At 38.0% G+C, this 14,510-nt stretch overlaps 1 protein-coding gene across 1 annotated transcript; it reads left to right on the plus strand.

Annotated features, from left to right (window-relative positions):
* Positions 1–712: 712 nt before the first annotated feature.
* LOC102222776 (noelin-3-like) lies at positions 713–13,750 on the plus strand. The gene is made up of 6 exons (XM_014469839.2): positions 713–1,208; positions 3,970–4,113; positions 7,292–7,447; positions 8,852–9,071; positions 9,992–10,098; positions 12,140–13,750. Exons 1-6 carry the CDS (start codon positions 1,140–1,142, stop codon positions 12,815–12,817), a joined length of 1,374 nt encoding a protein of 457 aa, XP_014325325.2. The 5' UTR covers positions 713–1,139; the 3' UTR covers positions 12,818–13,750.
* The last annotated feature ends 760 nt before the right edge of the window (positions 13,751–14,510 follow it).

The following is a 14,510-nucleotide window of genomic DNA, read 5'->3' on the forward strand; positions in this document are numbered from 1 at the left end:
TTAAACGCTTTTTTGGTAATCTCAGTCTGCTTATAACTGAATACTATTGAAAGGTCTGTAAAACAAGAACCTAGATCTCTGGCATAATATATGAAAATGTTCCGATTTCTGCTCTGGTTCTATATGAACAGTTGCTCTGCTGTGGCATCTCTTCTCCATTTTTCCCCACCAACAACTATTTCACCAGGAAGACTTTTGTGAAATTTGGAGCAGTAAAAAGCTACCAAAAGTCTCACTTTCCTACAGATAATCAGTCTGTTTTATTGCTACAAAGTAACATAACTGTAGAAACAATATTCTGTGGCTATTGTTTAGTTCTCACGCTGTGTCTTCCAATTGGTTTCCCAGCAACATGTTAAGGTTTCTATTGTTTTGATTTGCATCAGTATATTTTATTACGCTCCACATAAGTTGTGAAACATAGCCTATAGTTTTGCTAAATAAGTAAACAATTAACTTTTCCTTTCGTTTTCTTTTAGTTGTTTAGATTTCTAAACATACATGGAGTCCCATACACTGTTAACTTGAAAACGCCGTGTTGTGTGAATATGCTAAATTCGCTGCAGTCTAAATTAAAATATTGAGGTCTAATAGTTTCCAAGCCTTGTTCTCCACTTCATAAATAATCGAAACTAAAACTGAGGGGTTTTGTACGCCTTTTATGTAGCAGCCAATCTTCCGACTCCTATGCACGGTGACAAAGACGCAGCACTATCAGCACCACCTTCTTATTTTCCGCTGAATACAACCAGCTGCAACTTTTGTCGCTGTGCAGCTGCTGCTGGATCCTCCTCACACAAGCAAGCTGGGCTCATTTAAAGCCAAGCCAGGCGGCTTGATGATGTCACATCCGTGGAGTAGGGTCCTCTGAACGATTAGCTCGGATTTTCGCCGCATGCGTGCCCACAAACTTTTTCCCTCCTCCTGGATGCAAGGCTTCTCCCCGCTCGGCCGGATGGCACGCGTGACGGACACGAGTGGTTGGACGTGCCGCCCTCCTCCCGATTCCCTGGAAGTCTCGGCTTTAACCACAGAGTAGTGGACGCGGCGGTCAAGGCGCACGGATATAAGAAAAAAAGAGGAGGGGAAAAACTTCAGATTTGTGTTATCTAGGGTTGCTGAGGTGAAGGTGGAGCAGAATGTGGTCGCTGTCCGTGGTTCTGAACCCACTGCTGTTCCTGTTGTTGTTCGGATACTGCCCTACTGTGGTGAGTTACCAAAACACAAAACTACCTCACATTTGCACCTGAAACATAATATGAACACGAGCGGATCTGTTTTTATACGCGCTGTTAGAAATGTGAAGTTTAGGAGAGTTGGCATTTATTTGTTTTGGGAGGAGCATTGCATTATCTTATGATTTATTTGATCAACACAGGAATGAGTCACCTTAGTATCTATCTATCTATCTATCTATCTATCTATCTATCTATCTATCTATCTATCTATCTATCTATCTATCTATCTATCTATCTATCTATCTATCTATCTATCTATCTATCTAGTCATTAGCACAAGGTTGACTGTTTTCAATATTAGATTTATTAGCTATCCTCTTTATATTGTACAAAGATACTAAAGTTAGACCACTGCTTCTTTTATGGTTTACCTTAGCTGTATAACAGTACTTATTTTTTGCTTTACATGCCACTGCAATTAGGTATTTATACATTTGTATATTTTGCACATATTTCAGATTTGGTCCTTTAATTAGCGTAACAATCAAATATACCACTTAATGGTATACGTTTGATGGTTTCAGCATTCTAAACATTTTGGGAGTAGTCTGGAAAACAGAACCAGCAGCTTGCTGATCACGATACCAAAACCAAGCAATGCTCAATGAGATTCATCCCACCCATGTAGAGTTCTCCCATTTTTCGCCAGTGTCTTGATTGCAAAGCAGTTTTCCTCACCTTGCCACGACTGGCTTGTAACTCAGAAAGAGAGGAAATATTTTTAGACTGAAGAAACATTTCTTCAAAGGAAAGGAGTGGAAAAACTCATAATGAGTGCTCAAAACAAAGGAGGGACCAGCTGTCTGAATTATTTAATGGGGGAAAACGGGAAAAGTCTTTGTGCAGTGTTCCTTTTAAACAAAAAATAATCAAGTGGGGAGAGCATCTGGCTTGGCTAGGCATCAGAATCGTTTTAATATGAGAAAATGTGAGCGTGAAAAGAGGGGAAAGGATGTGAGTCACTCAAAAGACAGAAGAAAGAGCTTTTTCAAATTTTACTGACACCAAATTATTTCAGAAGTCTAAAAAAATAATCAGAACTGAAGATGTTTCCTACTTTTATCCCAGCTGATTGTAGATTATAGACATTATGTCACGCCGGTTTCTCGGTGTGCGCACTTGTCCCCTAATAGTTTGTCATGATGTCATCCTTTAGCAAACTTGTCAACACATTTTGAAGTGTTTTGCTAATTTTATGGAGCACAAGATTAGCACAGAAGCTCTAGTTTACATGTAAATGCGAGTTACTGTATTTAAATAACCCTTTCTGATGTGATGTGACATTCTATTAGTGTTTGAAAAAAGTTAGAAAAAGAGTGAATTTCAAAACATGATTATGTTAACGCCTTATTTATATATAAGGTAAATACACAAAACTCATGTCAAAAAGAAAAAAAAGATATAAATATACATAAATTGAACTATCTCCATTGGCTCGCTCAGAGAGGATGTGCTCTTTGTATCCTGTGCCAAATGTTCTTCAAACTGCTCAGGCTGACAGACTGGGGTGAATGGCAGAGTGAAATGATGGCTGCACTTTAAAATCAGGACACTCGACTTTTATTTAAATCCATAGGCTTCCAAGTTAAGCGCATTGTTCCCACTGCATTCCCCTTTGGGGCTTCATTTTCATTATGTTGAACACATTCTAAACAGAAACTGATTGGCTGTCAAAAAGGCTACTATTTGGGACAAAATTTCCAACCACAATTAAAGTTTATTTGCACATGCAAACACTCCAGGATGCTCAGCACTGTCTTTAGATCTAGTTTGCCACTTTGTTACTTTTGTTGTTCTGATTTTCAGATTAAAAGGGCCACAGTTCTTGTTTCAATCGCAATTAATTTATGGCAAGTATTTCTGCAGTATTTACTTCTGCAAGTAGTAAGCTGTGGGCGGATTTATGGATTTATGTATGGATGTATGGATGTATGTATGTATGTATGTATGTATGTATGTATGTATGTATGTATGTATGTATGTATGTATGGATGGATGGATGGATGGATGGATGGATGGATGGATGGATCCTCAAAGCTGGAGAGTTATGATAAAAGTTTATTAAACACCCATATTACCCAATATAAAGATTAAAATCTCCATCCAATGATGCCAAACCACGGTGAAAGTTTATTTTCTGAGTCTGGAAATAGAGTAATTTTCCTTTTCCATTACATTCTGACTCATCCAGACCTGATAAATACCTGAATCTTATTCCACATTTCTTTTTAACATTTTCTGGACTGGGAACGTTTTTCTCTCCTTTTTTGGGGGGGGATTTATACAATAGCTTTGGAGAGCCTGTTGCATGTTCTAAAAAGGAGAGAAAAATGCCTGAATTTATGTTTCTCTGTTACTCCCTGCAGGGTTTTATATTAAACAATAACAGAACAGTACAATTTCAACACTTGTGGTATTCATCAAGACTAGGCAAGACTGTTTATAGTTGAAGAGGCAATTCACTGGAGACAACACACATTGAACAAAGAAGTATCTTACAGCAAAAGCATTTTGTTCTTCCAGACTTTGAAAATAAGTTTCTGGAACGGGTTTGTGTCAAAGCTTTTGGGAAATAAGGCAACAAATGAAAAAGCCACAAAGGGAAGAAAATAACTGAACATTACAGTGATAGTATGTGCTACTTTTGTTATAACGATATCATCAGTATTCATTTTCTTTGTCTCCACAGAGGTATGTGCAGTGAATTTATGCTTTGCATGTTTGTGTGCAGACCATCAGGCCAAAGGAGGGTTGGCAGGTGTACAGCTCAGCTCAGGATGCAGATGGGCGCTGTATCTGCACTGTGGTGGCACCTGAACAGAATCTCTGCTCCAGAGATGCCAAAGGCAGACAGCTCCGCCAGCTCCTGGAAAAGGCATGAACACGCCTACACACACGCACACTGAAGTGCATGCAAAGTCTTTTTACGATCAGCACACCTGAATTTATACAGACATTGATCTTCAGCTGTTACTCATATCACTATGCTGCTGTAATCCTCCCAGATTGTACCAGCCAGATTCACAACGCCGTTTTCTGCCTCTGCATCTATTGCATGGATGAGATCAGCCAAATGACATGTTGTGAAGATGAGATTGCCTTCCATCCTATCTTAACAGAACTGGAGTGTCATCTGCTTTGCAACCAATGGGGGCTATAAAGAAATATTGCAGTATTTTTGAAGCGAGGTTCCATAAGAAGAGATGAGTGGTTAACACCTTACCTGCAGTTGAGAAGGAATTCAGCTTAGTTCATCCTTTTTACCTTCTTAAAACTACAGACGTCACTGTGGTTAATGCAGACACTTTAAAACTCTCATCACATTTGCATTAGGTCATTATTTATAAAGAAGCTGGTAATTATTTATGGGGGAAGGTAGCAGTTCACCACTAATGAATTTCCTGGCCAGAAGGGAAACAGAGTCCCTCAGATGTGTTCTGGGTCTACCCTGTTGTTCCCCTGATGAGACATGTTTGAAGTTAACTCCAACAGGAGGTATTTAGGAGTCATCCTGGTCTATTGCCCAAATCACCTAAAGTGACTCCTATGCAGGTAAGACCAGGCTCTACGTTGAGCTTCCCCCAAGCTGCAGAGCTCCTCGCCTGAGTGCAGCCACACAGAGGAGCTAGCTCATGCTACCTGCTTGTGTCCAGAATCTTGATCCTTTGGTCATGATTCATCATCCATATCTCTTAACAGTAGATGAGTTAAATAAATCTCTTTCTTCACCATATGAACCAGAACAGCACATCCTTTTCTGCAGAAGATGCCCAGCCCATCTCACCATCTCCAGCTCTATCTTGTAATTACTCATTAATAAGACATTAATATGCATGAACTCTTCTGACTGAGGAAAAGACTGACCTCTGACCAGGAGAGAACAATCCACATTTTCCTCCCAGGAGACTCACACTCACACTCCACTAGAGCCTCTCTAGTGGAACTCATGGTTTGAAGATGTCAACAGAACCATATCATCTGCAAATAGAAAATATGAGTGTCCTAATTCCTAAACATCCTAAAGTTCCCAATTCAAATACCATTCTTTCAATGACCACAGTGGAATGGAGACCAGGGAAAGTGCTGACTGCATCTAACCAGCATAGAGCACAAGCTTGACTGTTTTCATTGTGCTCTGATTATACAAGAACAGGATTTCATTGCTTCCTCCCCCCATACAATTGCAGAAATCCTGACAAAATATCTTAGGAAACTTGGTTTTTCATCATGATGATCCCACAAGGTCTAAATCCAGCATCCCGGAAGATTCTAGTCCACACTTTGTGCTGGACAACTCCATTGTCTGCAGTAGAGTTGCTTTCTCCTCAATCCTCAGAGTCTTGGTGACTAAATTAGGCGTAGAGACATTATTTACAAACCAGGGAAGACATAGGGTGTATGTAGTTTATGTTTTACACATCTACTAGCAAACAAATACTACAGCACTGGAGTCTCTCTCCGAAGTGACTGTTACATTGTGATTTAGCCTACATTTAACCACTGTAAGCCAATGCATGCTCTCTGTCATTTGCTTGGGTCTCTGACGCTAATGTACTAAGCTGCCTCAGGGCTTTGGAAAGGCCTTTTCAGTATCCCTCTGCCCAGGCCAGGGAAGAACACAGTGTGTGATGGTTGTGCTTCATTTCTTCTGATGTGCTCCAATAATGTTAGCTTTATTACAATTAGAGTCAAAGAGAGAGAAGAAAGGATCACATGTTTTTTCTTGTCCGTGTGCCCTACAAACCCAGTAAGCTTTTTGTTAAACCAGAAAAAAGGTCCCTGTATTCTTGTTCTTCTCTCAAAAAAACTACCAAATGCTGCAGATTTATTGATTTTTTTTCCTCGATATCTGAAAGACACACACAAAAGTATCACAACAGAAGCAGGAAAAATGCTGTGTGTGACTTAACAGTGACTAAAGCCAAAGTGCAAATTGTCCTGATGCACGCAACATACAGTTGAAGTCAGATATTTATTGAAATCAGACATTTATATGCACTGTCAACCTTTTGTTCCCACTAGCTGACATAAAATCAAACCACAATTTATTTTTGCTAAATGTCTTCATATAGGTTACTTAAAAAAAATTGAGTTAAGGCAGACTTCAAATACATTGGTTTCTTGAGTGAAATCATGAACTCATCTAATAAAATTGCCAAGGAATCTGGTTCTGTGTCTTGCAGATGAAAGTATTCATGTGGGGAATGAATACTTAAAACAATCATAAAAAGCTGCGTAAGGATACTGGCAGAACCTAAGATTTGTAGCGGTATTGGTTAAAAGGCCACTCAGTCCAAAAGAAAAGATTGCAGTTTGCAAATGCACTAAGGGACAACTAGCTTAATTTGTGGGGACACCTCCTCTGTTCTGATGAAACTAAATTAAGATAATTTTTCATACAGGCTTGAAAAAAAGTGAATGTTCAAGCCATAGAGCACTTCCTCAATGTTAACGTAGGACAAGGGTGGCAGCATCCTGTTGTGTGGTTGTTTTGCTGCATGTCATAGAATAGAAAGAATATTAAGTGGAAATACTGATGTAATATCTCCAGACATCAGCCAGACATTAAAGCATCGGAAAAAATGGGTCTTCCAAATAGGCAATGATCCTGGTACTACAGCAAAGTTACATACAAAGAGGTTAATCCCAGCAAAGTCAATGTTTTGGAGAGGCCATTATAAATTTCTGATCATAGCTCTACTTCAGTTTGAATTGAATTTGAAGAAAACAAAAATCTAATCATCATTCTGGCATTTGGCAAATGGAAACAAGGAAGTTTAAGTGCCTTTCTATGACAATCAATGAGGACTATAAAGCTTGTTTCCCTTTTATACAGTGTATGTAAATCTGATTGAAATTGTACTTTTGAAGCTGATACATCCTGCAAGTTTGTTGAAAGGCAATCAGACTGGAGGTCAAGGAGTTGTTTTGTTTCTTTTTGTTTCTGGAGAAAGTAAAGTGAAGCAAGGCACTAAACAACTGAAGAAGAAGGACATTTTAATCTGGCGGTGGACAGGAAAATCAATGCTGCACCATCTGATTCTTTTCAAAAGGTACAGAACATGTCACAGTCAATCGAGGTGCTGAACCTGCGCACGCAGAGGGACTTTCAGTACATCATGAGGATGGAGAGCCAGATCAAAGGGCTGCGGTCAAAGTTCCGGCAGATCGAGTCGGACAGGAAGACCCTCGTCAACAAAAACTTTCAGGTATATTTTGTTTGATCTGTAACTGCGTGAGAAACATCTCAGAGCAGTTTTTGTACGAGATACCTGATATGCATGTGAATACATAAAATTGAATCCTTGAAAGGATCATCAAAGGTCCACCTCTGCCCAAACAAGGACAAGTTTTAAAACTGAGACACTGTTTGACTGCAGCAATAAACCTGAAAACGTTGAGGTTTGTTTGATCTATAAAAGGGCAAAGAATGTTTCACAGAGCTGACCAAGGAGAACACTTTTATAGAATAGAAAATTACATACTTAATTACTTTCTATCTATAAGGTTACCTTGGAGTTTCAACTTTTATCTCAGTTTTTTTTTCCTCAGTTCTCTTTACATTGCTATTTGGCAATACACACGTTTTCAGATATTCCTAACAGACATTTTAAAAGACTATAACTTTTTTCCCATTTTATTACATTACAGCCAGAAATTTCAACATATTTTGTGGACAACTTTAGTTACTAGACAAACACAACATAGTTCAGAAATGTGTCATGGAAGAAAAATGAAATATGGCATTCAATAAAAATCTGAAAATGTGAGATGCATTTGTATTTACCAACTCTCTGCCCCATCACTCTAATATCTTATGATAAAATCTGGCTTATCCAACTGCCTTTAGAAGTCACCTAGTTATCAAAAACATTTGCTGTCTGTGTAATTAATTGCCAAACTTTGTACAATATCACTGCGGCTTGACCAAAAAGGAGCTAAGTGTCCCAAGCCCCTCTGGATCAATTACAGAAATGTTCTGGTCATGCACTGAGTAAATCTGGCCTTTATGGAAAAGTGGCTAACAGGACGATACCTTAAACCTGTAACTCTCCAACCCTACTGGTTTAAGCCCCGTTTACACTGAGCTGGCTTTCGGTGAAACCGTAACCTTGTTGAAATCCAGCTGCTCGTTGACACGCCTCCAGTGATCGAAGCATTTGACACCAGCACTTTTTGAAGCCAAGTCAGAGTGGAATTTTTCCAGAGGGGGCAGGGGGTTAAAATGTATGAATAAAAATGAGACACCAACAAATTCCTTTAAAATGTTTAGAAAATGTATTCATTATTAATCTTGAATTTTAAATTTGACTTGAAAGAACTCAAGTGAATTAATAAGTAGACTCAGTCTGGACAGATTGTTCTTTTAGATCTATTCTTTATGTGAAAATTGAAGGACTCTTGGGTCCCCGCTATCAACCTGAGGACCCTATGAATGTTTCTGAACATTTGCTTGGATTTTTATGGGATTTGATGTACAATATGGTAAAATAGGTATTTTATGCAAGGCAAAAAAGTGAAAGTGTCATGAATAAACAGAAAAGAGGATTTGTAGTTGTTGTTTTATATCACGTAATTACAGTCATTATTTATTTTCTAAATTACAATTTCAGGATCTGAAGGGGAAGATGGAATCCCTGCAGCCACTGATTCCTGTCCTGGAGCAGTACAAGACGGATGCCAAGCTAATCTCCCAGTTCAAAGAGGAGATCAGAAACCTGTCCAGTGTGTTAATGGGCATTCAGGAAGAAATGGGAGCCTATGACTATGAGGAGCTGCAGCAGAGGGTCCTGAACTTGGAGAACAGGCTTCACAGCTGCATGAACAAACTCAGTGAGTCTCTCCAATCAATGACAAAAACAGAAAGGATAACTGGCACATTTCCTGCTGGTGCAAGCAGATTGGCATTTTAGCTGGAGAGCAGGAAGCACGACAGAGCTGTAGCCAGAGCCAAAATGATTTTAGTTGATTGAGAAAAGCCTCATTTGGAGTCACAGGACATTATATTTTATTGCTGCAAAATTGAGAAGCTTTGTGCCATGGCATTATAACTTAAAGGCAAATCCCAGTTTTATTCAAAGTGGACAAAATCAAATTTAGCCTAAAAATGGGATTTTGTTTTCTCAGATCTGATTCTCTCTTCTTTTTTGACATTTGCAACTGGGACATAAGAAAGTGTGATTACATCACTGCATCCACTGACGTTTAACTGGACTAATAAGATCAATTCTTCTCCCAGAGGTACCTTGTCTTGTGTTAAAGGCTTCCATAACTAGATCTCCAGTTTTCCACTACTCACTTTTGTCTGCCAAAGTGTCAACATAAAGAACTAACTGATCTATTCTAACAGGAAATCCTTTGGTGCTTAAAAAGATTGCTTGGCCATAGTGTTGGACTGAAGCATTTGACTGATTTGGTAAAATATCTACTTGATGTGAAACTGAAAAACCTGTACAAGTGTTGCCTTGCTGGGATTTAGAAGTAATAAGGTGTCTAGCCAGATGAACTTAAGTACAACTGAAGTATCTCTGAAAATAAACCATCAAAAATAAACATTTCTCCAAATTCAGACAGACGTGGTGTGGTTATACTTCAGCACTTGCGTGTTACCTTCCCCTTGTATTTATTTAATAGTGAGAACTGTAGTGTTGGCAGTGCTCACAATGCCGCCCACACTTCTGTTGCTGCCTTTGAGTTGTATTTTAGTCATAACATGAGAACATAAGCGATGAGATCTGTGACGTGTTTTACAGCATGTGGCAAGCTGATGAAGATCACTGGGCCGCAGACAGTGAAGACTTCAGGGACACGATTTGGAGCTTGGATGACTGATCCATTAGCTTCTCTTAAAAACAACAAGGTGAGTTGATTTGCTCTGATTTTCTACTGTGCAAAAGGATGCTTACAGACGGTCTTATATACTTAACATCGTCCTTAATCATTTCTTCTAGAAAGACATTCGTGATTAAAAAGTAGAATTACTGTAGTTCTCATCTTACCCTGTATAGGTTTAGTGCTGTGGTTGGTAACATGCATTTACATTACATAAATGTCTTTGATAGACAAAACTCCAGAGTGATAAATGTCTAGCTAAGGTTTTAGTTTATTTAGGTTAGTTGTTAAAAATCAGGTGTACTCTTGCAAAAGATTAAATGTATATAATTTACTGGAGATGTTCTCTATAAATGTTATTTCAACTCAAAAATGGATATCATTGAGTGGATTACATATTTCACAAAATAAATCCAGTAAATCAAAATTGTACATCATATTGATTTATTTTAAATGTTGTAGAATTTAAAGGATACTGTAAGCTACTTTCTGTGTCGCTCTCCCCCACAGGGACAGATGTCTAAGCACAGCATGTAGAGCAGATCACTGAATTCATGTAGACAGGAAGCAGCTCACATTAATTCTCTTCTCTGTAATTATCATTGGATGAGGTGGAAAAGGGTAACGGTACTGGGGAAAATGCAGTTTTGTTAACAAATGTGGAATTTGGCAAGCTATGCATACAACGGCAGCCATGTTGTCTTATTTTTTGTTTTGTTTTTCTGAAAATTGCATGTGCAAAATGTCATTTGCTTACATAAAATCAGACTGTAAACAAACAAGTATTTAGAAGTTGAGATCAGCCAAAGACTCTGAAACAGATAATACAAAATGTTTTGACTGAGTCTCCAGTCCAAAACTTTGGACTGGATCAGAAGACACTCGTTATTGGAAGTCAGAATAAACTTGGAATTTTATACTTCACATATGCTGCAAATAAACAAATATGAATATTGTGCAGGGCTGCATCGTGGCACAGTTGGTAGCATTGTTTTTCCTGGGTTTTTTCTGGAGTTTGCATATTTCCCCCATCAATGCGCGGATTATCTCCGGGTACTCCAACTTCCTCCCCCATTCCAAAAACATGACTGTTATGTAAATTGGTCTCCCTAAATTGCTTTTAGATGCGAGTGTGTGTGCATGTGTGTTCATCTTGTGTCTTTGTGTTGCCTTTTAATGGACTGGTGTCCAGTGTGTATCCTGCTTTGGGCAACAGACAGGCATCAGCACACCTGTGAAGGAAACATGTTTATAGGAAAAGTTTCTCTTGTTCACAGAAAATACTCAGATGGTGATGTTTAAATTCTGTAAAGCACACTGAGTGCTTACTAAAATCTTTTCTTTTTTTTCAGAAAAAATGTCAAATTATTCAAATTTGGCATTTTAATAATTTTACTTTATTATAATCTTTTTTTCCTGTGTAAAAAAGTCGAATTATTGAAATATCTAATGAGTTGATCTTGTCCCACATCGTAGGTGTCATCTGGACATGATGAAGGATCTGCTGCTGAGTCTAAAACAGGCCCATATGGTTTATAATGTTAAGCTTTACCAATACTGATAATATATAATTATACAGCAGCAAAGAACATTCAAATATATGTTTTTATGTATTGTGCCCCCTGTCTTACTGTGAATTCATTGCACTGACAATCATATTATCCCATCCAGGAAGTACATTATTTTAATATTTACCATTTTTTGAGGAATTGATTCTAGAAAACGCATTGAATTAAGTAATAATTATAACATGGTCCTTTTTCAAAGACCAGATAGTTTAATGACCAGATAGTTTAATGCACCAACAGTAAGTCATGTAATATTTCATATCATCAAAAACTGAAGAAAAGCATACATTTCTTGTTGTCTAAGTATTGTTTATTGCAGTTCATTTTATACAACATTGCTATCATAAGAAAAAGGCTGATTTTTATGTGGTCAATTTGAACAATAATTATGCTGCTTAAAACCTAAATATAAGAGCTATCTCTTATTTATCTGTGTCTGTAATCATGTTCCATGCTTCCAATTTCAAACATTACAAAAGTGTTTTCTGCATTTGTCCACAGGTTTGGTACATGGACAGCTACACCAACAATAGGATCGTGAAAGAGTATAAATCCATCAGTGACTTTGTGGCAGGAGTTGAATCCATGACCTACAACCTTCCTTTCAAATGGGCCGGAACCAACCATGTTGTCTACAACGGGTCTCTGTACTACAACAAGATGCAAAGCAACATCATTGTCAGGTACAGCTTTGAGACGGGCCTAGTCATAACCCAGAGGGCGCTGGAGTCGGCAGGCTTCCACAACGTGTACCCGTACACATGGGGGGGCTTCTCGGACATCGACCTCATGGTGGATGAGCTGGGCCTGTGGGCCGTGTACGCGACCAACCAGAACGCGGGGAACATCGTCATCAGCCGGCTGAACCCAGACACCCTCCAGATCCTCGACACGTGGAACACAGAATACTCCAAGAGGAATGCAGGCGAGTCGTTTATGATCTGCGGCACTCTCTACATCACCAACTCCCACCTCACTGGTGCCAAGGTGTACTACGCCTTCTCCACTAAAACATCAACGTACGAGTACACAGACATTCCCTTTCATAACCAGTACTTTCACATGTCCATGTTGGACTACAATGCCAGGGACCGCGCCCTTTACGGCTGGAATAATGGCCACCAGGTCCTGTTTAACGTTACACTTTTCCACATTATTAAAACAGAGGATGACTCTTAAAAGACACTGTGCAGGTGAGAGAAAGAAAGAAAATATACAAAACTGGAAGGTTGTGCCTAAAAATATTCAGATAATTTATTAAACTTTTAATTTATTCTGTTTTACTCATTAGTTTTTGTTTTATTTTTGCCTTTTTTCACTGACATCGACTTACCTCTTTTAATATTAAACTTATTTCTGCACATTGATTTTATAATTAGTGTATATTCTATTGATAAAACAGTTAAAAAGAAAGATAAAACTGCAACTTTTTGACCCCTGAAATAAACTGTGGCATTTTCCTCTTCATATTTATATATTTTTTTCTCATGTAGAAAGCCCATCTATTTATGCACACTAATTTAATCAAATCTTTTACTGTGATCATTGATAATTTTTTCTTTCCATGCCATTTATTCATAATATTATATACCTATTCCTGCTTTTCACTGCCTGCATTTAGCTTTGTATTGTTTCCCATCTCAAATTTTGCACTTGACCTTGTGACATGTGGGGAGGGACCATAATGTACCTGTACAGTTAATGTACTTGACCGTTTTTGTGTTTATGTGGGGATTATGTGGTCATCATGGTCACTGGATATCTTGAAGTACCAAGTCAAAGTCCTTAGCGACCACTAATATCTGACTGCCTTTAACTTAGTACTCTGAGATATTGTAGCTTTTTTGTAACTTTAGCAGCAGTTTGTATGCCTTATTCTGTGTAGTATGTGCCGTAAGCCGAAGGATAACACTTCTTGTGCATGAATGTTGGCTATCCTGGTGCCATTTTTACTGTATTTGTGTGCATTTTGTATTTGCACAACATTTCATTCTCCTCCAATGAATCTATATTGTCATGATCCAGTTTTACATACTGCGGTAGTTCAGTTCATTATATGTTTGTGTAAATAAGATGGTATCCATAGGTAAATAAAATATTGTTTTCATAAGACTAGGGATGTATGTTTTTTTCTTAAATAATGAAAATTTCTTTAAAAGACTTATGGGAACAAATGTCAAAGATCACAGCAGTTTTCAAATAGCTCAGTGTTCCTGTAGGCCCTGGTTACACTACTTAAATGTTTTCAAAAGATAATTCTTCTGTTTTTGTGGGGGAAAAAAACTCTAAATAGATTCTATATGCTATATTAAATTTGCAGTATGTCTACTTTTTGTCAAATACTCCCAACAGGCTGCTAGCATTTTCTAGTTCTACATGTATGTAAACAAATAATCTCCTTGTGAAATAATACAGTAGATTAACTTTACTGTAATGCTACATTTTTTGATCAGTTTTACACAGTTCTGACTGAAGCCAGACCTTCGGAAGTAAGAATTCACTTAAATAAAACATAAAGTAGGCAAAAAGATCTCAAAAAGCAACACACTACACCCCATTCCAAATAATTCAGAGATATATACTGTACATTTACTTTAGGAAACAAAGTAATTGACACCTATCAGTCTGAGAAAGGTTGCAAAGTCATTTGTAAGCCTTTAAAATACCAGAAACAAACATGATCCAAGAGAAAATACTAATCAGTTGTGAACTTTCCCATGAGAGCCTCGCTGATAAAAAAGTATTCCAGTAAAGTTTAGCTGAAAGTTATTGAAGCTTTTTGGAAGGTGTTGGAAATCAGAGCTGGTCAAAACATTTGTAGAGTAAGACTTTTAGATGTTAACTGCAAATGGTTAACGTCAGTCGCTGCTGC

The sequence above is a fragment of the Xiphophorus maculatus genome, chromosome 6, assembly GCF_002775205.1.
Source record: "Xiphophorus maculatus strain JP 163 A chromosome 6, X_maculatus-5.0-male, whole genome shotgun sequence".
NCBI classification, from domain to species: domain Eukaryota; kingdom Metazoa; phylum Chordata; class Actinopteri; order Cyprinodontiformes; family Poeciliidae; genus Xiphophorus; species Xiphophorus maculatus.

What these genes read in the sequence shown, in the direction of transcription:
- LOC102222776 (XM_014469839.2), top strand. Translation starts at nt 1,140, where the DNA reads ATGTGGTCGCTGTCCGTGGTTCTGAACCCACTGCTGTTCCTGTTGTTG. An exon ending in TCGGATACTGCCCTACTGTG is followed by an intron (nt 1,209 to 3,969) that starts GTGAGTTACCAA and finishes GTTTGTGTGCAG; the next exon opens with ACCATCAGGCCAAAGGAGGG. An exon ending in CTTCTCTTAAAAACAACAAG is followed by an intron (nt 10,099 to 12,139) that starts GTGAGTTGATTT and finishes ATTTGTCCACAG; the next exon opens with GTTTGGTACATGGACAGCTA.